The sequence below is a fragment of the Cucurbita moschata genome, unplaced genomic scaffold, assembly GCF_002738365.1.
Source record: "Cucurbita moschata cultivar Rifu unplaced genomic scaffold, Cmos_1.0 Cmo_Scf00007, whole genome shotgun sequence".
NCBI lineage: Eukaryota > Viridiplantae > Streptophyta > Magnoliopsida > Cucurbitales > Cucurbitaceae > Cucurbita > Cucurbita moschata.
Genome location: NW_019268523.1, coordinates 4,460,201 through 4,484,213, shown reverse-complemented (window position 1 = coordinate 4,484,213; position 24,013 = coordinate 4,460,201). Strand labels below are relative to the sequence as shown.

At 36.3% G+C, this 24,013-nt stretch overlaps 5 protein-coding genes across 12 annotated transcripts; 3 read left to right on the top strand and 2 right to left on the bottom strand.

Moving 5' to 3' along the window:
- Positions 1 to 170: 170 nt before the first annotated feature.
- LOC111444801 (protein COP1 SUPPRESSOR 2-like) lies at positions 171 to 2,449 on the top strand. 2 transcript variants are annotated; one of them, XM_023082853.1, is made up of 5 exons: positions 171 to 679; positions 763 to 886; positions 1,028 to 1,101; positions 1,411 to 1,538; positions 1,851 to 2,449. In XM_023082853.1, exons 1-5 carry the CDS (start codon positions 279 to 281, stop codon positions 2,012 to 2,014), a joined length of 891 nt encoding a protein of 296 aa, XP_022938621.1. In that variant the 5' UTR covers positions 171 to 278; the 3' UTR covers positions 2,015 to 2,449. The 2 variants fall into 2 exon arrangements, with proteins under 2 accessions (XP_022938621.1, XP_022938620.1); XM_023082852.1 differs by having other exon boundaries at positions 173 to 679; positions 1,411 to 1,568.
- Positions 2,450 to 3,068: 619 nt separating this feature from the next.
- On the bottom strand, positions 3,069 to 6,929 carry LOC111445574 (dehydrogenase/reductase SDR family member on chromosome X-like). The gene is made up of 10 exons (XM_023084043.1): positions 6,765 to 6,929; positions 5,791 to 6,032; positions 5,612 to 5,678; positions 5,126 to 5,154; positions 4,826 to 5,034; positions 4,303 to 4,421; positions 3,970 to 4,065; positions 3,816 to 3,891; positions 3,539 to 3,692; positions 3,069 to 3,452 (listed from the first exon to the last, which is right to left on the bottom strand). Exons 2-10 carry the CDS (start codon positions 6,019 to 6,021, stop codon positions 3,297 to 3,299), a joined length of 1,137 nt encoding a protein of 378 aa, XP_022939811.1. The 5' UTR covers positions 6,022 to 6,032; positions 6,765 to 6,929; the 3' UTR covers positions 3,069 to 3,296.
- A 612-nt stretch (positions 6,930 to 7,541) lies between these two features.
- LOC111445604 (pentatricopeptide repeat-containing protein At3g14730-like) lies at positions 7,542 to 12,418 on the top strand. 3 transcript variants are annotated; one of them, XM_023084097.1, is made up of 2 exons: positions 7,542 to 7,672; positions 9,645 to 12,418. In XM_023084097.1, exon 2 carries the CDS (start codon positions 9,749 to 9,751, stop codon positions 11,645 to 11,647), a length of 1,899 nt encoding a protein of 632 aa, XP_022939865.1. In that variant the 5' UTR covers positions 7,542 to 7,672; positions 9,645 to 9,748; the 3' UTR covers positions 11,648 to 12,418. The 3 variants fall into 3 exon arrangements, with proteins under 3 accessions (XP_022939865.1, XP_022939867.1, XP_022939866.1); XM_023084099.1 differs by lacking the exon at positions 7,542 to 7,672 and having other exon boundaries at positions 7,679 to 9,791; positions 10,197 to 12,418; XM_023084098.1 differs by lacking the exon at positions 7,542 to 7,672 and adding an exon at positions 7,681 to 7,719.
- A 917-nt stretch (positions 12,419 to 13,335) lies between these two features.
- LOC111445043 (heat shock protein 90-5, chloroplastic-like) lies at positions 13,336 to 19,311 on the top strand. Its single transcript, XM_023083233.1, has 19 exons — positions 13,336 to 13,666; positions 14,069 to 14,142; positions 14,380 to 14,505; positions 14,596 to 14,689; positions 14,801 to 14,884; positions 15,008 to 15,151; positions 15,434 to 15,550; positions 15,905 to 15,952; positions 16,032 to 16,106; positions 16,243 to 16,347; positions 16,425 to 16,565; positions 16,662 to 16,754; positions 17,026 to 17,103; positions 17,186 to 17,440; positions 17,640 to 17,742; positions 17,876 to 18,050; positions 18,296 to 18,401; positions 18,737 to 18,826; positions 18,920 to 19,311. Exons 1-19 carry the CDS (start codon positions 13,397 to 13,399, stop codon positions 19,109 to 19,111), a joined length of 2,370 nt encoding a protein of 789 aa, XP_022939001.1. The 5' UTR covers positions 13,336 to 13,396; the 3' UTR covers positions 19,112 to 19,311.
- On the bottom strand, positions 19,306 to 22,693 carry LOC111445044 (transcription factor bHLH49-like). 5 transcript variants are annotated; one of them, XM_023083239.1, is made up of 9 exons: positions 22,453 to 22,693; positions 21,472 to 22,224; positions 21,164 to 21,394; positions 21,002 to 21,067; positions 20,863 to 20,931; positions 20,683 to 20,754; positions 20,388 to 20,585; positions 19,939 to 20,078; positions 19,306 to 19,856 (listed from the first exon to the last, which is right to left on the bottom strand). In XM_023083239.1, the coding sequence occupies exons 2-8, from the start codon at positions 22,156 to 22,158 to the stop codon at positions 19,953 to 19,955; spliced, it is 1,449 nt and encodes a 482-aa protein (XP_022939007.1). In that variant the 5' UTR covers positions 22,159 to 22,224; positions 22,453 to 22,693; the 3' UTR covers positions 19,306 to 19,856; positions 19,939 to 19,952. The 5 variants fall into 5 exon arrangements, with proteins under 5 accessions (XP_022939007.1, XP_022939006.1, XP_022939002.1 ...); XM_023083238.1 differs by having other exon boundaries at positions 19,306 to 19,833; XM_023083234.1 differs by having other exon boundaries at positions 19,306 to 19,833; positions 19,982 to 20,078.
- Between the last annotated feature and the right edge of the window lie 1,320 nt (positions 22,694 to 24,013).

Below are 24,013 nucleotides of genomic sequence, written 5' to 3'. Positions count from 1 at the left end.
TTTTAAATATAATATTAAAAAACTAACATTAAAGTATTTTTTATTTTATTTTTTTTAGTTTAAAGTTTATTAATGAGATTTTAAAAATATATATATTTGAAATATTTTTAAAAAGAAAATTATAATTTAATATTTCTTAAAATAATGCATTCTTTTTCACAGGGAAAGAAAATAGAATTGTGTAAGCGTTTGGAGAGTCGGGACTTTATTGGATCATTGGATTCAGATTACAATTTCAGAAAGCAAGAAACTAGGGTTTTTTCTCCGGCGGGGATTTGATGAATCAACAGTCGAAAAGGAAGAATTTCCGGAAAAGGAATTGTTGCGATACAGAAGATGGAGGAGATGGGGCGAATTCCACTGCCACCAAATCGGAGGAGGAAGAAGAAGAGCACAGGATGGCATTGGAGGAGGTAAAATTTTTGCAGAAACAGAGGGAGAGGAGGGCTGGAATTCCTGCACTTCCATCTGTATCGATGCAGACCAGCACCACCGGTGCTAGCGGCGCCAGCGGCGGCGGCGGTGGTCTTGTTAGGAAATCCACTGACGCTAACAGTAAAACTGGTGGCGGCGGGGGCAGTAAGAATGAAAGCGCGGGAGGCGAAGGCGACAAGGATGATTTGGTTCTTCAGGATACCTTCGCTCAGGAAACGGCCGTCATGGTTGAAGATCCTAATATGTATTATTCCCCTTAATTATGTCGTTTCTCAACAAATATATCTATTTGATTAAAAGTGGAGCTCTGACGGGTTCTCTTAACAGGTTGAAGTACATCGAACAGGAACTGGCAAAGAAAAGGGGGAGAACTCTCGAGACTGTAGAAGGTGCTGAGAATGACTTGAACCAGGCGGAAGATGAACTATACAAAATCCCGGAGCATCTTAAAGTGAGTGAGTAGCCAATGTAGTGTTCTTGTCTCTTCTTTCGCAGTTCGTCTGTTCAGTTCTATTCGGCTGAGTGCTGCATTAGGCTTTTGTTCGTGTATTCTGGGATTTGATTTCACTTGCCATTTTTGGACTGTTGTCAGGTGAAAAGACGAAATTCTAATGAAAGTTCCACTCAGTGGACTACAGGGATTGCAGAGGTTCAGCTGCCAATTGAGTATGTCCTTTCTCCTCCTTTGTGAAAGAACTTCATTAATTTCTGCCAGTGATCATCACTTTTGTGTACTTTCTGTGAATTATGAGCAATGAAGATCAAGCAGGAGATTAAATGGAATCATACTGATCCAATTACTATTTTGTATTGTAACACAGAAATTAAGTTTTACTTTGGAGCATTTGATTCCTTGGTTAAATAATTTGAAGTGCCGTATAAAATTAAGCATCTGTCATAATTGTGTTGGATGTGGGTATTTTCCACTGACATTTATGAAGTGTGTTCAACTGCTCGTTGCTCTATTTGTGACAGATTCAAGTTGAAGAACATTGAAGAAACCGAGGCTGCAAAAAAGCTTTTGCAGGAGAAGAGATTTGTGGGTCGGTCAAAATCAGAGTTTAGCATCCCCTCAAGTTTTAGTGCTGATTATTTCCACCGGGGCAGGGATTATGCTGAAAAACTTAGAAGAGGTGCTTCATTTCTTTATATTGTTTATCCTTTGGGATGATGTTGTTCTACTATTTACTCTCGACGTGAGCTTAAGTTTTGGTGATCACGTACCTAAGATTTTAGTTTCATACAAATTTTCTGCATACCAAATATGCGTGCCTATTATCTAAATTCTACACATGGGTAGTTGGATTGTTAGATCATAAACTAAACGCCCTGATATCAGGAGAAAGGGAGGAAAATATACTCCTAAAATTTATTAGATGTTATATTAATTCTGACAAGGAATAAAAAATATGCAGAACATCCTGAGCTATACAAGGGTAGAAATTTGCAAGAGGATGGTTCTGGTTCCAAACCAACTGATACTGGCACAGAGGCTGCAGGACAAAGGCAGGCTGCCACAGATGAGTTCATGCTAGAACGCTTCCGGAAACGGGAACGCCATCGTGGTATGCGGAGGTAACATATTTCTCGGACTGCTGTTTCTCCAGAATAGGAAGTGAGCTACTTGATAAGTTAAGCATCAAGGATAAAGGTTTTGGTCGTACAAATATTCTTTCACATCATGATGGCCATCTCAGGACCTCAGGTTAGAGAGGAAATGAAATCCATTCTTAGTTCATAGTTGTGAAGTCGGCTGACTGACTTATGATTCAAAGAGAGTTTTGGATATACTATCTACTTGTGTCTTAGTATAGCCTCTTTGTGTTACTTTTTAGGTTTTTCAGCTTTCATGTACTAGTGCAGAGATAGGTCAAAAGATGTGGAAAGAAAACGTCCTTTTATGGTGACGTTGAGATATTGAGAACATGAACGATACCGATGAAGGAAAATTGTAGACGATATGTTATTAGATGATGTCTTAGCTAATTAATTCCAGTTTTATTATGTTACTCTATTCTATCTCTTTTGTTAGTATTGTGATGCAACATAAACTATAAGATAAGAAACAATGGTAACTAAGGTACATTACTTTAGGTTTATTGTGAAATTATTTTCCTCTTTGTTACTTTAGAAGACTTCTTTCTTTCAACTCAGTCAGAAAATGGTTAGAATTTAAAATAGAAATGGAACAAGAAAGTTGTTCTTTTTCTTTAGAACAACAAATATGGGATACCAAATTTAAACCTCTGACATATTGATGACTTGATATGTTAGATGCCAGAATACTCGAACAATTGCGCATGTTTTGAATTGAACAACAAGCAACATGTCCAACGATTATTTTCCACAGGTATCACTTCATATCGAACTTGTTGAGTATAATAACCTGTCCAATAGTTATTTTCTTCCTCGACTAGAAAAGGGTCTAGCACGGTTATCACTGCCATAAGGAGGTTGTCGCATTCATGGGCATTCGTATGGAGACTTGTCTAATGGTCATTTAAAGTCTATCAACACAAGCCACGGTTGTTGGAGAGGGAGATCATGATGTTGGTGCTCGTAAAAGATTTGATTAAAGTTTGAGAAGATAGAATTCTAGACTATCAATCTTGAGACTTCCAACTCATGACGCGTTACAACAATAATATACGTATATAAGCAAATAAAATTAAGCATTAATTAATTATGGATTATACTAATATAAGCATAATTCAATAGAGAAGACACTTATTACCTTTCCTAATACTAAAGTTCCATCACCTAAACGAACTAAAAATATGACCTCGAGTAGGTTGCATTACAAGTTCATAAATTTTGACAATGTGCTAAATATGAAGCTATTTGAACTCCAATGGTCAAATTCAAGAACTAGTTCCTCCCTCAATAGCAATCTGGGATTTCAAGAACAGATTAAACGACGTCGCCCAAAGCTCCTTGGCAAGTTTTGTGTCGTATGACCGAGCAGAAGACTTGACCGTCCTACTGTCTCCGCCAAAAAAGTAAACACCAGATGTTTCCTGACAAAAGAAAGTTCAGTCTACTCAATTGAAGATCTTAATAGAACTATGAAACACACACACAGACAAGCGCAAAAAATTCTCACAGATAATGCAAAGGCTGCATCCAAAATGGAGTTGACCCCATCTTCAGGTAGCTGTAGAAGCCTCAAAAGCCTCAATATTGTAAATGCTACCCTAGAAAGATATGTAGGAACTTCTCTCATGATGTTTGTTTTGACTACTCCAGGATCCGCAACACTTCAGAATATGAAAGAGATCATATTTAACAAACAAAAATCAGCAGATCCATATCAGAAGCCTTGAAGGCTAGTTAGTACGAAACAAGGATAACCAAAGGCAACGACGACAAAGTTCCCTTACACGACTGTTACTTTATTAGATCTGTTCTCTAAGGAAAGTTTTCGGTGAAGCTCATAGGAGAACAGCAGTAAGCATACTGTAACAGAAAATGGATAGCGCTTGTCAGAATCGAGAATAGTATCATAAATTGTTTCTCAAAACATTAATTGCTCACATTTAGAATACTCATAGATACTAGCACATGGATATTGATCCAATCCCACGAAGCGCTTTCCACATACGGTATCCTCGTCAACCTGAACATCAAAAACTGTAGAACACAATGAAGCCATTATTACTGTTGTTGCTGCTTTCACAAGACACATTTGGAACAAAGTGAAAAAATGTATAAAGGCAGCACCGAGGTTGACAGTATCACAATGGAAAAAAAATCTCATTGCGTTGATGAAAGACCCATTATTCATGAACAAATCAAGCATTTGAAGAGATTATCCAGTAAAAAAATTAAAGCGTGGAGAGCTATCATTCTAATACAGAAAATTCTTACCACATCTATGTGTGAAGGATGAGACATTCACTATCCTAGATGGAGAAGGGCTGTTCTTCAGGAGTGGCAATAACATTTGAGTCAAAAAGAACGGGCCAACATAATTTGTAGCCATCATCCTGAGAATATAAGAAGTTAAAAAGGTAGGCCGGGTTGAAAATATCTTGAAAATAAGATATAAAATGAAATAGAAAAAAAATTAGAAAATCACAATGGCAAAATAAAGCCAAAACTTCAGAGAGAAGAACCCAATTTCAGCATAGAAAGAAGCAATGATAGGCTTAGGGTAACGGAAAAGCTGGACCAAATGGATCACAGAAATAGCTCATTATCTCACAGTGAACAAGAGTTCAAAGAGGCACATGAGAGTATTAAGTTCCAACAGCAGTTTTCCATAGCTACATTTAAACTAATCCAAAGTCGAAAAATTATATTTAAGTTCAGAGGCACAGTACCGTTCAAATCACTGCATTAATGCAAGACTAAAACACTTGAACAAAGACAGGGAATAGAGAGATGTAACTGGTCATAGCCTTCAGAAGTGGATCTAGATGACGTTGCCAATATCCCGGCGTTATTAATCAAAAGTTGCAATGAAGGATGCATCTTAGAGCCTTGGAGCCAAAGCTGAAGGGAATTCTTGAAGTCCAAGATTGACTGAACAGATAAAAGATCGACTTGAAAAGCTTTAAGAAGGGCTTTTTCATTCTGCCTTTTTATCTCTGACATTGTCTGCGACAATGTAAGCAGTCACCAAAACGAGGAATAACACATGAAATGAGGTAGGTATCAAACAAACTAAAAAACAGTGCATGAGGCAAACCTGTAATAACAAATGCCTTGACCGTCCAGCTGCAAGTACAAAATAAAATTTAAGAACACAAGCATCAGTTTTTAGCTCTGTTATTTTGTAGAGAAAGATTTGATTGGCTTGCATAACATTTAATGCAAAGGAAATGGCATCAAGAAGGGTTTAGTTAAGTTGTTTTTCCATCATTAGAATAAGAGCTTAAAAATTAAAAACAGTCTTATTACTGGTAAATACGTTGAATAAATTCATGCACAGATAAATGAAATTATTATCGGCACTCTATCAGAAGTCGTTTTGTAAGTAAGAGGCAGTAATAGTTTGAAGGTAAACAATGAGAATTGGGAGCATTATAATCCACACGATGTTTTGGAAATGAAGACAGGGTCCAATAATATTTGCAATGAGCGTTAATTTATTACTGCTAGATTCAAATGGTAAATCAAAATCAAGACTGCAATAGAAGTTGAGAAAACGAATGAAATGGTACAAGAAACCAACCAAGAACTACGTAGAAACCACGTTTAGAAAGAGCAAGAGCAGCAGCTGCACCCAATCCAGAGGTAGCCTACAACTTTCAAAACAAAGATACTAAATGAATTAAAAGCTGTACGTGCAGAGAAAGAAAGAGAGATTCAAATTTAACTTCAATCAAGCATAAAAGTTATAGGCAACTTTACACCGGTGATAACGCAAAGGGGCACGACGTCTTCCGAGGTGTAAGAAGAAGCCCTTTCATAGGAGTAGGAGGTTCCAGATCTGTGCTTAATAGACAGAGAGAGAAATCTTTGAAAAAATAGCAGCAAGTAAGAATAGAAGATAGAGAGATTCCACAGCACTGCCATCCTCCAAAACTCTGTTGATCTTAAAAACTGCCAAGCTTTTTTCAACTCTGTTTTCATGGAAGCCATCCTCCAAAATCCTAAGTATGAGCCATCAGACATGGAAAAAGTTAAAATCTAAACCTTTATACATAGAATCTTGATCACTTACCAACAGGGCAAAGGCAAACATTATCATTTGAATACGTAAACACCATATCAATAAGTATTCTTTGCGCACATTTGAATACATAGAATCTTGATCATTCAAAGGTGTAGGCATTGATACTCTAAGCCACATCAAACTATGAATCTCACATAGAGAATCCCCCCAGACATATCAATAAAAGCACACTACAAAAAGGAATGCAAAAAAATGTTTTGGAATTAAAGGATAATATGATTCGCCCAACTGCCATTTACCGAGAGCACACTACAAGACAGAAACATACCAACAAACCCCATCAGGTTAGGCTCTACTTTTCAGTAAATTAGAAAGAGAGAGCCCTTGTCGATGAATAGAACAAGAATTCTGACCAATCCCTTAGCCACCAACATCCTTCTTAGAATCACACTTGTCTAAATGTGCAAAATCATTAAGAAATACATCTTCAATCATTTTAAAACTATCTTCAATCATTTTAAAACTGACTTCGAATCATCAAAATCAGGCTTGTTTTTCACTACGACAAATGATTTTATAATCAGTTCAAAGTTCCACTCACTTCCGGCTTGGATTAATAAATTTGAAGCTTTAATACACCAATAACCTAATGAAAATCAGATTTAAATCAACCCGTCGTGAATAAACTTGAATGAAGAAATTAAAATACCTCGAGATTGATGGGTCAGAACTTCAAAAAGGCAACCACTTTCGAGTCAATCTCTCGCAGACTGTCTTCCTTTTCAACTTTCCGAATAAGAAACGAGAAGAACGATAGAACTCGGCCGCAAAAAGAGGGAAGAAAAAAGAAACGACCAATTTACCAACCTCCAAGTTTAAGCCATTTTTTTCTTAAAATATTTTAATAAAAATATTTTTTTAATATATTTATTTAAATAACAAACATTCAAAAAATGTTAAACATCTAATATACTTTACCTAATTATTTCAACCATGGTTTTAATATTAATAATAATGTAAAAATTACTTTATTACTATAAAAAAACAAACCAATTAATCGAGCTTTTAAACTTAGTTGGAAAGTATAATGACCCAGATCCACAGCTAGCACTAATGTCTTAGATCTCATCAGAGCTCTGCAGTTAAGCGTGCCTAATGTCTTAGATCTCATCAGAGCTCTGCAGTTAAGCGTGCTTAGACGAGAGTAGTACTAAGTTGGTGACCACTTAGGAAGTTCTCGTGTTGCACCTTTTTTTATCTGGGTCGTTACAAATGGTACACCGGACGATGTGCCAGCCTTCTCGATGTTCTCCGAAGGGGGGTGGATTTGGTGGCAATCCCACATCGATTAAAGGAAGAAGTGGCAGTGAGGACGATGGGCGCCGAAGGAGGGTGGATTGTGATGTCCTACATTGGTTGGAGAAGAGATCAAACCACCCTTTATAAGGGTGTGGAAACCTTCTCCTAGCGACATTCCCTTTACCGAGCTAATGGTGGTCTTAAGCTTTCCCCTCTCTCTCGTTTGGTTCTAATATCAATTGGGATTAAAAAATGGTCCGAGCCGCTACTCATCAAGTACGCGCAGTTCGTTTCCGATCAGGCCACTAGTGGCGGCAAGTGAGGCTTCTCTTTCTCACTTCTTCCACTTCCCCATCTCAGTTTAAGTTTGATTCTTAACACCATTTCGTTTTAGTTCTGCGATTTCTGTTGTTGTATTGAGATTTCTCTCAGCTCTGCTCACTCCTCATTGTCTTCTTCATCTTTGATATGTTTTTTTTTTTTTTTTTTTTAATTTCATGGAATAATGTTGTTTCTTCTCCGTTTCATACTGTTATATAAGTGCAGAGGCGATGATAACTGAGTTTTCCTGTTGTTTTTTTTTTTTTTTTTTTAATTTCATGGAATAATGTTGTTTCTTCTCCGTTTCATACTGTTATATAAGTGCAGAGGCGATGATAACTGAGTTTTCCTGTTGTTTTTTTTTTTTTTTTTTTAATTTCATGGAATAATGTTGTTTCTTCTCCGTTTCATACTGTTATATAAGTGCAGAGGCGATGATAACTGAGTTTTCCTGTTGTTTTTTTTTTTTTTTTTTTAATTTCATGGAATAATGTTGTTTCTTCTCCGTTTCATACTGTTATATAAGTGCAGAGGCGATGATAACTGAGTTTTCCTGTTGTTTTTTTTTTTTTTTTTTTAATTTCATGGAATAATGTTGTTTCTTCTCCGTTTCATACTGTTATATAAGTGCAGAGGCGATGATAACTGAGTTTTCCTGTTGTTTTTTTTTTTTTTTTTTTAATTTCATGGAATAATGTTGTTTCTTCTCCGTTTCATACTGTTATATAAGTGCAGAGGCGATGATAACTGAGTTTTCCTGTTGTTTTTTTTTTTTTTTTTTTAATTTCATGGAATAATGTTGTTTCTTCTCCGTTTCATACTGTTATATAAGTGCAGAGGCGATGATAACTGAGTTTTCCTGTTGTTTTTTTTTTTTTTTTTTTAATTTCATGGAATAATGTTGTTTCTTCTCCGTTTCATACTGTTATATAAGTGCAGAGGCGATGATAACTGAGTTTTCCTGTTGTTTTTTTTTTTTTTTTTTTAATTTCATGGAATAATGTTGTTTCTTCTCCGTTTCATACTGTTATATAAGTGCAGAGGCGATGATAACTGAGTTTTCCTGTTGTTTTTTTTTTTTTTTTTTTAATTTCATGGAATAATGTTGTTTCTTCTCCGTTTCATACTGTTATATAAGTGCAGAGGCGATGATAACTGAGTTTTCCTGTTGTTTTTTTTTTTTTTTTTTTAATTTCATGGAATAATGTTGTTTCTTCTCCGTTTCATACTGTTATATAAGTGCAGAGGCGATGATAACTGAGTTTTCCTGTTGTTTTTTTTTTTTTGCTTATGGTTCGTGTTCGATTAATTTGGGTTCTTTGGAGATGGAACTTACACAAACCCTTATTTGTAGAACCCTAATAAAACTTAGGTTTTCGCTTTGCTTTGAACTTATGATTGGGGATCTCTGTTATTTTAATTTGTCCCTGTGAACAGAAATGGGAAAAAAAAAATCAAAATCTGTATGTATAATTATGTCATTGACATGAATTTGGTGCGTTCCCCTATCAAAATGAAGTGAAAATTTTAAAACGTTTAAGGGTAGATTGAAACTAACCGTACATTAGAGCCATTCTATGTACTTTAACCTTTTAATTGATACCAATTGGAAACATTTTGTTACCCATCCTGATGTCTTGTCATCCCTTTTCTGTAAGCCTTCTTCATTATTATTAAAGGATGGCTTGCTGGTTTTTCCCAACATTTTTCTGAGTTGATTTGCTCTATCTTTTTCGTTTATTTGAATATTTCCCCTATTATTGATTTTTGATATGGTGAACTGTTTTTGTAATTGCTTTGAGATTTCAAATAATGAAGTTTTCTCTATACTGAAAAGTGTTCTGTTTTTAAGAAATTTTGTTCCAGTTAATTCTTGTATGATGCCATTGAAATTCTTTCTTTTCTAACATGTATTCGTGTGTATATATCTGTGTGTGCATTTTCATATCTAAATCTTTGTTCATTGTAGGTGATAATGCCAAAATTAAGACGTATACGGTGGATTTTTTGTGATATCGATGATAGTCACCTTTGTTCATAAAAAGTTCTGTGATTATTCTCACACTGGCTTATATGAATCAAATGAGCAAAAAGACCGTCCTCTCGAAAATCATCGGTAAGAAGCACCATTTATTCTCTTCTCCATTTCTCAGTTTACCCTCCAGACTTCTAGTTTTTCAAATGCACTATGATGTAGCCACCTGCAATTTTTTTCTCCAATCCTATGCGAACCACAAGAATCTCCCCGAAGGAAAGCAGCTACATTCCGTAATGATTACTTCTGGATTTATGCATTTGCCTTCATCCATTACTAGCTTGATCAACATGTACTCTAAATGCAATCAAATGGAACAGGCTGTTTTAGTTTTCCATGATCCATATCATGAACGTAATGTGTTTGCATACAATGCAATAATTGCTGGATTTGTTGCAAATAGACTTCCAGCACATGGGTTTCAATTTTATAAGAGAATGAGGTCAGTGGGTGTAATGCCTGATAAGTTCACTTTTCCATGTGTAGTTAGAGCTTGTTGTGAGTTCATGGAGGTTAGGAAGATTCATGGCTGTTTATTTAAATTGGGGTTGGAGTTGGATATGTTTGTTAGTAGTGCACTTGTCAATACTTACTTGAAGTTCGACTTAATGGAGGACGCCAAGAAAGTATTTAAAGAGTTACCCGAGAGAGATGTTGTGCTTTGGAATGCAATGATCAATGGCTGCGCCAAAATTGGTCACCTGAACAAAGCGGTAGTGGTTTTTAAGAAAATGGGGGAAGAAGGGATTTCACCTTGTAGATTTACAATTACTGGCATTTTATCTATTTTTTCTTTAATGGGAGACATTAACAATGGGAGAGCAATTCATGGAATTGTAACAAAAATGGGTTATAGTTCATGTGTTGCAGTTTCAAATGCGCTAATTGATATGTATGGGAAATGCAAGCATATTGAAGACGCTTTAGTAATTTTTGAGATGATAAATGAGAAGGATTTATTTTCATGGAATTCAATTATATCTGCTCATGAACAATGTGTTGATCATGATGGTACCTTGAGATTTTTTGACAAAATGTTAGCTTCTAGGGTTCTACCTGATGTGATTACTATCACTGCTGTACTTCCTGCTTGTTCTTACTTTGCTGCTCTCATGCATGGAAGAGAAATTCATGGATATATGACTGTTAATGGATTGGGAAAAAATGAAGACGGTGATGATGTATTATTAAACAATGCTGTTATGGACATGTATGCAAAGTGTGGATGCTTGAAAAATGCCCACAGAGTTTTTGATCGAACGAGCAATAAGGATGTGGCGTCGTGGAACATCATGATTATGGGTTATGCAACGCATGGATATGGTCAAGAAGCATTGGATATGTTTCATCATATGTGTGAGGCTCAAATTAAGCCAGATGCTATCACATTTGTTGGAGTTTTATCTGCATGTAGTCATGCGGGCTTTCTACGTCAGGGGCGCTCGTTCTTAGCTCGAATGGAACTTGAATTTGGTGTGGTTCCAACTATCGAGCATTATACATGTATAATTGACATGCTCGGTCGAGCTGGACATCTGGGGGAAGCTTATGAACTGGCTGAAAGAATACCTCTTCAAGACAACCTTGTTTTGTGGATGGCATTGTTGGGAGCATGTCGACTTCATGGGAATGCAGATTTGGGAAAAGTTGTTGGAGAAAAGATAATGCGACTTGAACCTAAGCATTGTGGCAGTGGTAGTTATGTATTGATGTCTAGTATGTACGGAGTCGTAGGTCGATATGAAGAAGCATTGCAGGTTAGACGAACGATGAAGGAACAAAATGTTAAGAAGACACCGGGTTGTAGCTGGATTGAACTCAAGGACGGGCTGTATGTTTTTAGCATGGGAGACAGGACACATCCTGAACTAAATGCATTGATTCATTGCCTTTGTGGCATTGGATACCTTCATGATGAAGTTATGCATTCGTCTTAAGATATGGTAGCATTTGCAATTGAATTGATCTACCACACTTGCTTACAGCAGTCACTCTCGCAGCAAGGAAGAATGATTGGCTATGGCCTTTGGATCCATCGTGCACTTTTTAAGGTTTGTTCTCTCCGTTGCAAGCATACCAGTATCAATAGGGTTGTTACATCTCCTCCACAAAGTAGAATGAAACATTCTTTATAAGGGTATGAAAATCTCTCCCTACTAGAGGGTAAGCTCCGAAGGAAAAGCACAAAGAGGACAATATCCGCTAGCGGTAAGTCGGGGCGGTTACAAAAATATCCAAATAAGATATAAGATTTTCCTATGGGGCCAATTTGGAATTACTTTCTAACTTAAGCGAAAAGTCACCCCAAACCGTCCTTCGCCATAGAGGCACAATAAGAACGAGTCGGTCCAAAAACGATGCAATTTCTCTAATGAGTTTCTCTAGTCAAATCAATGGCTCTCCCAGGTGATAGGAAGTCCTAATTGGGAACCTTCTTTTGGCCGGCCATCCTTTGAAGAACGGCTGCAGCTTATTAGAACAGTTATTTTGGTTGATCAAGATTGAAAGAACAACCACTTCTTCAGCTACGCGTCCACAAGTTTTGATGAACATGGATTCGATTCCTACAATTATTCTGTTTTTGGTTTAAATTTTGTTCCCCACTTACCAATTATTGTCTCAATGATCTTGAAGAAGCTTTTTTCTGGTCTCTTTTCACAGAATCTCTTGTATATTTTTTTAATATTGCATAACATCAATAAAATATTTGTTTACGGAGATTATTTTTGTAACAATCTCTATAATTTCTCATATATCAGATCGATTTCTATCCATATGTATCGGTATCTCCGTGGATAGAGATAAAGATAGGGATCCATTTAGATCTTGATTCACTATTTCCACTCGGGTTTCACTATTTTACGGTCTCGAATCTTTTCTTCTTCCATTTTCTTCTCCTGAACTCATTGCAAACTGTCAATCTTGACCAAAATATGGAGAAATTTCTCAACATTTTGATTGAGGAAGAGAATCCAGGATTTACCCATTTTTCGTTGACATGTGATTTTTGTAAATGTAGATGAAATCAATTAAATTTAGTTTAAAATTAACCACTAAATTTTCGGTCCATATGTGACGGTTTTTTTTTTTTTTTTTTGAAAATATAGATGAAATCAATTAAATTTAGCTTAAAACTAACCACTAAACTTATAATTTTACGTAGGCAAAAGAGGTTAAATTACAAGCTTAGTACACGAGCTTGAGATTTAAATCTATTTGGTCCATGAATTTAGAAGAGATGAACTTCTCATTTAATCACGGTCTAATTAGTCCTCGAAAATTCATAAATTTTAAAAATTATTGTATATAAAATTAGATTTAATGTCTATTAAACTTTAAATAAATTTATAAATTTTAAGAAATTTAAAATTTTAAAAATTAAATTTGTAATTTTGAAAGTTTTTTTTTATATCAAATTTAAAATTTAAGAAATTGAACATTTCCTTTTTCATATTAAACTTCCAACTAGTTGAGAAGACGTCGTTACATCCAACAAACAGAAATTAATTTTCCATATTTGTAATAATTATTTTATTTTATTTATTTTAATTCCCGTAATGGTTCAGCTCTTTCTAGAAGCTTCTACGCCCACCCCCTTAAACCCTGGCTCAAGGGTTCAATTACACCAGTTTCTCCCACTGGAACTGCTCCTTCTCTGCAACACTCTTATCTTTTCACAGCGCTTCATGGCTCCAATCTTCACTAGAACTTTATCCACTTTTGCTCTCTCTTCACTCCCTTCATCTTATTCTCACCCTCTGCCAAGCAGTGCTACGCGCTCGAGCTTCACAAGTGCTTTTCTGCACCAAAATGGGCTCAGAAATGGCTTTTCTTGTGATGGGTTGAAGTGGAAGATTGAGAAGAAGAGAAACCGGATTTCGGTCAGGTGCGAAGCGGCCGTCGCTGAGAAAGAAGCTACTGAGACTCTTGGTGAGAAGTTTGAGTACCAAGCCGAGGTGGGTCTTTGAATTTTCCGTGTTTGTTGATGATGTCGATTTATTTTGAATCCAGAGAGAGCCATGGGAAGGGAAATGTTCATCCTATTTGATAATTAAGATTCTTTTGGATGGAGAAAGTTTTCTGTAGATGAAATGAGATTTTTTACTAAGTTGTTAAAGGATTAGGATTTCTCCTTGATTTCGTTTTCTGTAAAGTCATTAGGTGGATGAGGGTGACAACCAAAAAATTTACAGAATACGAAAGCTTGTTATGGTTTTTGAGTTTCTGGATTTGGTATTTCTTGAAACATCAATTCCCAAACATGTCTCTGGTTTTTGTGGTGTCTTAGTCATGTCTATAGCATGTTTAATCATGGGGTTGTTGCCAACTGATGGCTGGAACATATATAATGAGTGCAGGTTAGTCGCCTCCTGGATTTGATTGTTCACAGCCTTTATAGCCACAAGGAAGTGTTTCTTCGAGAGCTAGTGAGGTAATGTTGTTCATTTTGTACTGATTCTGTAATTCCATTGATATGTTTCTGACTGTCCGGTTTTATCTTGTTTCCTTCCCGGAAATTTTATCATGTTATTATAATTCTTAATAATTTCATTGAAATTTTCAGATTAGATTTTATGTAGTATTATCTTTTAAGGAAGCAAGAAAATGTTCATGCATTGTAGTGGATTCCGCTGAATATTGTTCAAACATTCTTTTAATTGTTCTCTAGTAATGCGAGTGATGCTTTAGACAAGCTAAGATTCTTGAGCGTGACCGAGCCTACTCTGCTTGGAGATGCTGGTGACCTTGAAATACGTATCAAACCTGATGCAGACAGTGGTACTATCACCATAACGTATGGAAATTTTCTTAGTTCTACTACAGTTTTACTTTCCATTTCTGAGTGAACTTAGTTATATTACAATTGGAATTTTTGTGTTTTTAGAGATACTGGCATTGGAATGACTAAAGAAGAGCTCATTGACTGTCTTGGAACTATTGCTCAGAGTGGCACTTCAAGATTCTTGAAAGCTCTTAAGGTTTTTCCTCCCCCCATTTATACTCGTTTCAGTATGATATTCTACTCATCTTAACTTCATTCAGGCGTTTTATACTGAGTACATGTGAATTTAAATGTTTGGACATATAAGGAAAATAAGGACGCCGGAGCAGATAACAGCTTGATCGGCCAATTTGGTGTTGGGTTCTATTCAGCCTTTCTGGTTGCTGAAAAGGTAGAGTTACATTTTGCCTTGACATAATAACTGTTCTCCTAATTGAAGCTTGATCAAAGTTCTTTCCTGCTAAGATTCAACATTTTGACTCACTTCTGCATTTCGGCGATCATATGTAATCAGGTTGTTGTATCCACTAAGAGCCCAAAATCAGATAAACAATATGTTTGGGAAGCAGTAGCGGATAGTAGTTCATATGTTATTAGGGAAGAAACTGATCCTGAAAAGCTCCTACAGCGGGGAACACAGATTACCCTCTACTTAAGGGTATGGAATCTTCATCTCTTCTATCACACAACATCTGGGAACTCTTCTCATGCCTTTTAGGGACTGCTAAGAAACTCGGGTTTTTTTCAATGTGCTGATTGCTGTATTTACAGAGTTAAGGAGAAGAAAGTAATATTTGGTGGTGGTGTTGTTGTTTTTTAATATTTATTTTTATTGTATTGTAGATAGTAGATTTGGCACCATGATTTGCATTATTTTAGTGGGAAGTGATGCCATTAAATAACCATATCCACATTTTATTATCTTGTTCTCAAATTGCAGGAAGACGACAAGTATGAATTCTCTGATCCGTCTAGAATTCAAGGTTTGGTCAAGAATTACTCACAGTTCGTTTCCTTCCCCATCTACACATGGCAAGAGAAATCAAGAACCGTTGAGGTATGAATTCTATGCATTTACACGTGGTTTGTATAAACAAGCTATGTAAATGGCTCTAGTTCTTTCTCTTCTTAATGGGTTTGGGTATATCATACTCTGATTATTGATATACAAGGAAAATTGGTTGTGTGTTTCTTTTTGAAATGAGTTAACCTTTCAGATTTCTACTTAAAAGTTTTATCCAAAATGATTTTGTAATGTCTGATATTTATTTATCTCGAGGTATTCTTTGAGCTCTATTCTTGTCTATCACTTTCTTGATGTAGTTATGATTTAGGAGGAGTCGGCTTGTGTATCGTTTTTTAATTATCATGATGTTTATTACTATTGATATTGAATAGAGTTCTTGGGCAGGTGGAAGAAGAAGAAGAACCGAAAGAAGGAGAAGAACCAAAACCAGATGTAACCCACTTGTAAATCTTAGTTTGGAAATTTGCATCATTCTCCAATATCGAAGTATTTAAAGGGTTTTCTTTTTCAGGGTGAGAAGAAAAAGAAGACAACAACTGAGAAGTATTGGGACTGGGAATTGGCTAATGAAACAAAGCCAATATGGGTGAGTTAAAGTGACATCTGCATCATATGTCCACACTGAACTTGTAAAGAAATGATTTTGTTTCTATACTCGGTTAAATATTTTGCAGCAATTGTGTATCTTCGTACTCCCTTATTCTGTTAATTTGCTTGTGCAGATGCGGAATTCAAAAGAAGTTGACAAGGACGAGTACAATGAATTCTATAAGAAGACATTTAATGAGTTTCTAGACCCACTTGCATATACTCACTTCACCACTGAGGTATAGAGAGTCCTTTGGTTTAATTAATCTAATTTTTCTTTCATCAAGGGGTACTGATTTCATTTCTAAATCTGCAGGGCGAAGTGGAGTTCAGGAGTGTTCTATATATTCCTGGAATGGGACCTTTGAATAATGAGGATGTTGTAAGCTCTAAAACAAAGAATATCCGTTTGTATGTCAAGCGTGTCTTCATCTCTGATGATTTTGACGGTGAGCTGGTGAGTATAAATATTTTATAGACTCTCAGGCAGCGTAGTTATATTTTTACTTGAGTTTCTATGAATGGTGGAACTAAATCTACATGTCCTTTGCAGTTTCCACGATATTTGAGCTTTGTGAAAGGTGTGGTAGATTCTGATGATCTCCCCTTGAACGTTTCTCGAGAAATTCTTCAAGAAAGCCGAATTGTAAGTTTTTGGAACATAAATGTTAGTTTCATGAAGGGCTATATTACTTTTGGTTTCAGCTGTTTCCAATGCAGCAGTAAACATGCACAATGATATATTCTCATACATGCTCTCTGGTTTTCTATTCATTCCTACAAGCCTGAAACCCCAAGATTAATATGTTTCAACATTTTTGTTTTGCATTTCAATGTTATTACTGGTTCCATAGGTATAAACATAACATCTTATTTCCGTTGCCTTGATGATTCTGCTCCTATCAAATTTTTTCCAGGTGAGAATTATGAGGAAGAGACTTGTTAGAAAAACATTTGACATGATTCAAGACATCTCTGAAAGTGAAAATAAAGAGGTTTGTGGCTATAAAGCCAAATGTGATTTATATTTCATTTTTTAGTACTGTGTAAACTTCTAAAAGAAAATCTCAATTTCAGGATTACAAAAAATTCTGGGAGAATTTTGGCAGGTTCTTAAAATTGGGTTGTATTGAGGATACTGGAAATCACAAGCGCATAACACCATTATTGCGTTTTTACACCTCCAAAAGCGAGGAGGTCCTGAAGAGCTTGGATGATTATGTAGAGAACATGGGGGATAATCAGAAGGCAATTTACTACTTGGCGACTGACAGCTTAAAGAGTGCCAAGAGTGCTCCATTCTTGGAGAAGTTGGTTCAAAAAGACATTGAGGTAAAATATTCATACCATTATACCGTTTTAACGAATGCTGGTTGGAAGGTACTCTTGTACAACTGCTGGGCTGACTTGGGGTGTTCTCTTGCCCACTTCCCATCTTTCTTCTTGGTTTAATGGATTACAGCGATAATGAAAGTTGTTTGTCTTTGACCAGACATTCTACATCTAATGTGGGTTTATTTTATTCGATTAGGTTCTTTACTTGATTGAACCTGTGGATGAAGTTGCTATCCAGAACATACAGACATACAAGGAGAAGAAATTTGTTGATATTAGCAAGGAAGATTTAGAGCTGGGTTTGTTCTTTGTTCCTTCCTCTCCCTTTCTTTGGTTTTGAAATTAGCGTTACCTACAGAGAATTTTATTTTATTTTTGTGAAAAACAGGAGGTTAGTTCTGCATGTAACTAATAATTGTGTTCTTGTTCCAGGCGATGAGGATGAAGTTGAAGAACGAGAAACTAAGCAAGATTACAACCTTCTCTGTGACTGGATTAAGCAACAACTAGGTGACAAGGTTGCAAAAGTCCAAGTCTCAAAGCGCTTAAGCTCTTCTCCATGTGTCCTAGTTTCTGGCAAGTTTGGATGGTCTGCAAATATGGAAAGGTTAGTTTTGGACATGAAATGCTCAACAATACTAATCTAGATGTGAACGGATGGATTGCATCTTTTCTGTTGCTGATGAAACTGTAATGAACGAGTACATCAATAGTTCTTTTAGATTTAGCTTTCAACTATTTTGATCATAAGTAAACATTCTCCAACCATGTAAACGCCTTAATTTTTCACTTGAAACAAAATTTCTGTAGGTTTTCGTTTGTAACAATGTTTTATCAACATTTTCCCTCCAGGTTGATGAAGGCACAGGCTCTAGGGGATTCTTCAAGTTTGGAGTTCATGAGGGGAAGGAGAATTTTGGAGATTAATCCTGACCATCCGATTGTCAAGGATCTAAATGTAAGACTTCTAAACCATCCCTACATTTTGAGTGGGAAAAGGTACTTGTTAGTCTAAGCTATAGCGGATATCCATTTATTTCGATTTGGTCAGGATAGAACATCGGGGATATAATCTTTTTTTCTCCCCCTAAGATCAAGCCAATTTCTTTTTGTCAAAGATTGCTACACATACTGCTAAGGTTGTCAACGTCTGGAAACTGCTTGCGTGCTTGTGTGATGGGGACTCATATAATTGATATCTTGAGTGGATTTTATTTGTATTGTAAAGATAATAGAACATTAGTTCATAAGTGACTCTTTAGAAGTATATTAACTCGTACTCCTGCTTTATAGGCGGCTTGCAAAAATTCACCGGATAGCAGTGATGCTAGGAGAGCCGTTGATCTTTTATACGAGACAGCATTGATATCCAGTGGATTCTCTGTAAGGGAAAATTCAATTAGATGATTGAATATTTTCAAGAGTTAAATGATTTTGATTGATTTCTTACTATACTCACTGCTTGTCTGGATGCAGCCTGATAGCCCAGCCGAGTTGGGAAGCAAGATATATGAGATGATAGCAATGGCTGTTGGAGGAAGATGGGGTCGATTAGAAGACAATGCCATTGCCGAAGATGCTGCCGAGGCCGACAGCACTGAAGCACCAGAAGTGCAAGTGATCGAACCCTCGGAAGTGAGGACAGAGGATGATCCATGGCAGAATTAGTATGGAGTTAACCTTGGGTAGATTTTAAAGCTTTTTAACAGTCCTGTAGACGAAAGAAATAGGTTGTATGGCGGGCATTCAGTTAAATGGTCAAAGTTTTGATTCATTAATATGTAGGGGAATGTATGGCTAGACTAAACATGAATAATGACCACAATTCTTGATAATATTGCAATGAAATTCTTACAGTTTCCTTTGTATCAGCCTTAACATGTCCATTGATATCAAAGATGTCTTGCTTGAGAATTGTAAGACAGATCCAAAATGGATTGAGAACAGGAAGAAAAAGAGGAGAAGAACTAAAATATACATAAGAAAGATTTTACAAGATCTTCAATAATGAGGAAGTGGAAAATCAGGCGCAGGTTAGTTCATATATAATTCTTCTGATTTCATTTCTGTCTCAATCGTCTTGAAGCAGCAGCCTCTTTTTCTGATTCATTACAATGTTGTCTGTTTTTTGTGCAGAAAATCTTTGCCTTGTATTATTCTAAACTCTTGCATTGAAATGCATGCAAAATGTGCCTACATATCTCTTCATGCCCAGACTTCAGTTCGATTACTCAATTCTTCTCCATGTTTACAGGCTCATCAGCGAAATTCGTCATCGGACTCGGCAGAAACGATAGTAGCATTATTCTCTATACAACTTTGAATGTAGAGGCTAAGAGCTCAAAAGCAAACTTAGAGTTGTGCTCTGGTGTTGCATTGTGGAGTGGAGCCTGAGAAGGTAAGATGTAGCCAACTTAAGGATTAGCTTTTAACATTTAGATTTATCAATTGTTGCAAGGGAAAAGAGCCTATGGGTATACTTGAACAAAAGGAACCATCAACATCCTGGTCACATGGGTAAACTTGAACAAATAGTACCGTCTACATCTTGGCCACTGGTAGGCGCAGCGACATCAAAGCTCATTGGAACAGCATTGTGGAGTTCGTTCTCCCACCCATTCGGTATCTGCAAAAGCTATATTCATGTCATATCACAGAGTGAGTACAGGAAGAACAAAAACGTTCAGTCCAATCGACGAGTTTTTATGGGCAAGTTGATCTGAATTAAGCACATAAAACCATAATGTTTACCCACAACTAACTCAAAATATGGTGTGTGCAAGCATTTTTTAGAGATTATTCCAAGCCGAGGTGAATTATTATACATCAGGCCAAACAGATCATGTCCAAAAATGCAGCAAGAAAAGTAATTAAAGATTATTGCACGGTGTAAAGTAATTGCAGTGCAAGCAAGATAGTTTAGCTCAGGATGCTTGAAGAAAACCTGAACTGGCTCCTTGAATCCACCAACGAGTGAAGTTAGCTGGGAATTTAACGTTCTTCGTAGCAGGTCCGGAGAGCTCGCCATGTTTGGAAGACAAGGTGGAATAAGTCCTAGATGAGACGGATGTTGCGGGAGGTAAGGCATAGGCATATCAGGAGGAAAATTAAGTAAGGATGGACCAGCCTTTGATTGAATGATCTGTGCGGAGAAAGGGAAAGAATGAATTGATTATGACCCTGAATCAAGAAAGCACAAACTGTTTCATACAGCATTAGATTTCCAGTAGTTTGCTTACTTCATTTGTGAGGAGCTCTTCGATGTTGAAATCCAGCCTGGGATTAACTGTTGCAAGTTTCATTGACAAAAACTGCATAAGACAGGTTAAGATATACTGTAAGAATCAATGGGACAGAATCTCTTATGTTGGGCTGGGCGGTTCGTAAAGGACCTATCGGTGTTTTAGTTCTTTTGTTACCTCGACTTGTCGTTGCAACGACTGTACATAGTTAATGATTTCATCAAGCATTACAGCTTTGCCAGTGACCTGAGAGAACCCAGTAGTAGCTTAGCGACAAGTACACGAAATGAATGGTTCACGAGTTAGACTCACAAACCTTACTGCACCCGGGCACGAGGTCCTGAAGGAGTCTCATTCTTTCACTTATCTTCTCTCTTCTTACCTGTTATAAGACACACACAGTTCATCACTTCCACAAAATCCCTTTCCAAACTTGGTTTTAGTTAACTAAGAACAAAAGTGAACTGCAAATCCTAACCCTTTCAGCAAGACTATGGCTGTTTGTTGCCTGTCCTCTTCGAGCTCGAACATGAATATACTCTTCTTTGGGAGCATCCGTCGGCTGAGAATCTTGTTTCCCTTGCTTTTCAGCAGGCTTATTCGTAGTAGAACTCGGGTTTTGTGTTCCCTTCTGCTGATTCGATGCGCCATTCTTGGCAGTTTCGTTAACTTGTTGGGGAGCTTCTTTAACTTGTCCAAGTTCTATATTCTAACCAAATCAAGCATTCAAGTCTATGAACATCACAAAGAACATTACATGATAGAAAAGGCAGTATAATAGTTTACCTGTTCATCCCTTTTCCTTTTCCTTAAGCATAGTTCATCCATAGATGGTTCTGTGATAGTACCTTCCAACACGCATCGCTCACCATGACCGCCACTGAACCCGGCCTCATCGGATTCTTTACCTCTGGCTTGAGACATTTCACTTTCTTTCTCATTCTTAGGTGGACTCTTTTCTTTAGCCTCAAGCTCCATGGGCAAAGAACCATCCTTGGAGGCTACATTTCTGGACATAACTTCTTGTCTAGAATGAATGCCGATGGAGTTTGCAATATCGAAAGGACCCACAGGCGGCGAAGCCCTGAAAACTCCGCTGTTGAAGCAGGAGAACCTTGCTGCACGTTCTATGAACGCTGAATCAGCTGGAAGTTGAGATAAATTAGCAGGAAATCCATGAACATTTCCTGAGAAAACTCCTTTCATCCATGGATTTTGTTGGTTCCAATCCACACCATTAGATCTCAAAGAATCCAGACCTTCTCGAGTAACTATGCTGTTTTGTTCATTAAAACTGCTGCAGAATCCCGAGTTCAAAAGGGTTGGAGTAAATAAGTTAGACATTGAAGTTGAAGGACAAGAAGAAACACTTAGATCCTCATTGCTAACAGCACCAGCAAATTGCCAGCCGGAGGTGATACTCATAGGATCACTCCTCCTACTCTCATCTTCAAATTCATCCTTCCCGTTCATCTTATCACAACAAACAAGGGCCCTCACTCACTTTCCCTCATGTTCGTCCCAATAAGAATCAAGCATCTGCAGAGAAAGTCAAAGAAGATTTCAAAATCATCCAATTCCCAGACCCCAAAAGAATCCATTCAGAACAGAACGACCCAGTTCAAGTATAAACCCATGAAAGGGTAATTCAAAATCAGCACAAAGAACAGAAAGAACAGTGAGTAGGTACAGTAAGTTGAAAACCCTAGTCAGAGAAAGAGGAAAACAAGGTCGAAACAGAGTAAAAAATGGCAGAGAAACACATACCCATTTCCATTTCCTGATTCTATTCCACTTTCCACATACTTTTAGACGAAATCAGAGGTTGAATTTAGAGCCCCCACCTTCATTTTCCCCTCTGTTGGCAGTCTCCTCCGCAAAAACACTGCCACACCCAGAAACTCAGACGAAATGCAGAGCCTAACCTTGTAATGGGAGGAGAGAGAAAATGATGAAGAAGAAGAAGAAGAGAGAAGGGGGAAAGGGAAAAACAAAGATGAAAGGGGTTGGTGCATTTATACCCAGGCTTACATGAAAACGAGTGTCCTTGATGATTAACCACCGCCACTTCTACTCGGCAAAAATAATTAAAGGCAAAAGGAGGCAAAGCAAACCCTTCTCTAACAAAGCTTTTTCTTCATTCATAATTCTTTATGATCAACTTTAATACATCATTAATTAGTTTAAGCTTATAATTATTCCTGTGTGTTGAGCTAGCAACTGACATTGCCAACTCTCATTTGGGATTTCTTCCTATTTGTTTAAGTAATGGGTTCTTGAAAGAAGAGCTGTGTAAGATCTTTAATGGAGGGAGCCGGGAGGGGGTTTGTTTGGTCAAGAACCCAATGCAAAATCTTAACTCCTTTTCACACTCTATTATCTCTTTTCTTTTCTTTTTCTTTTTCTTCCCTTCTGGTTCGAATGAGGTGCAGCAACTCAAGCTCACCGCTAACAGATCTTGTTCTCTGGAAGCTTTTCCTTTCGAATTTCTTTTCAAGGTTTTAAAACACGTCTATTAGGAAAAGGTTTTCTCACCCTCATAAAAGGCGTTTCGTTCTCCTTTTCAAGAGGTGGGATTCTCACAATAAGCTTCTCCGTTGGGTATCAAATCAAATGCATTAACTAGCGTTCATCTAACTGCATTAATGAATTTAACTGTGTTATTAACAGAGTGAAGAGACCATTCAAGAGCTATAATTTGTTGGAGGCAGGCCATTATTTTATTTTATTTTTTATTTTTTTGTCAACATTAACTACCATTTTTCTACTTATTGCATTGGTTTCATTACTTTCTCAATTATTAGAAGATAAATATAAATCTTTCAATTTTATCCTCTTTGTTTTATTTTTTTTTTATAATTAATAAAGATACTTACAAATTTTATAATTGGTTTAAAAATACCTTTAATCTTTTTAGAGTTTTAATAATACCTCTAAATTAAAAATATATATATATATATATAAAAGATACTTAGGAACTATTAATATTTTATATCAAAAATATCCTAAACTTTCAAATTTCACCCATACCTTTCAACTTTTTAAAAAAGTTCAAAATTTATTTACATTAGTATTATTTTAAAAAAAATATCCATAAAATTTTTACCTTTATTAAAAAAAAATCTAAAAAATTCTTATGCCCTTAACATTTAGTAAATTATTTACAAATATTTTAATTTTATTTTTGAAAATTTTAATACTAAGGGTAAATGTACTTTTTCATTTTTAAAAAAAATTTAAAGTTAAATGGAAATTAAAAAAAAATTAATGTATTTTTGAAGTTTTTTTTTTTTTTTTTTTTTTTTTTTTTTTTTTTTTTTTTTTTTTT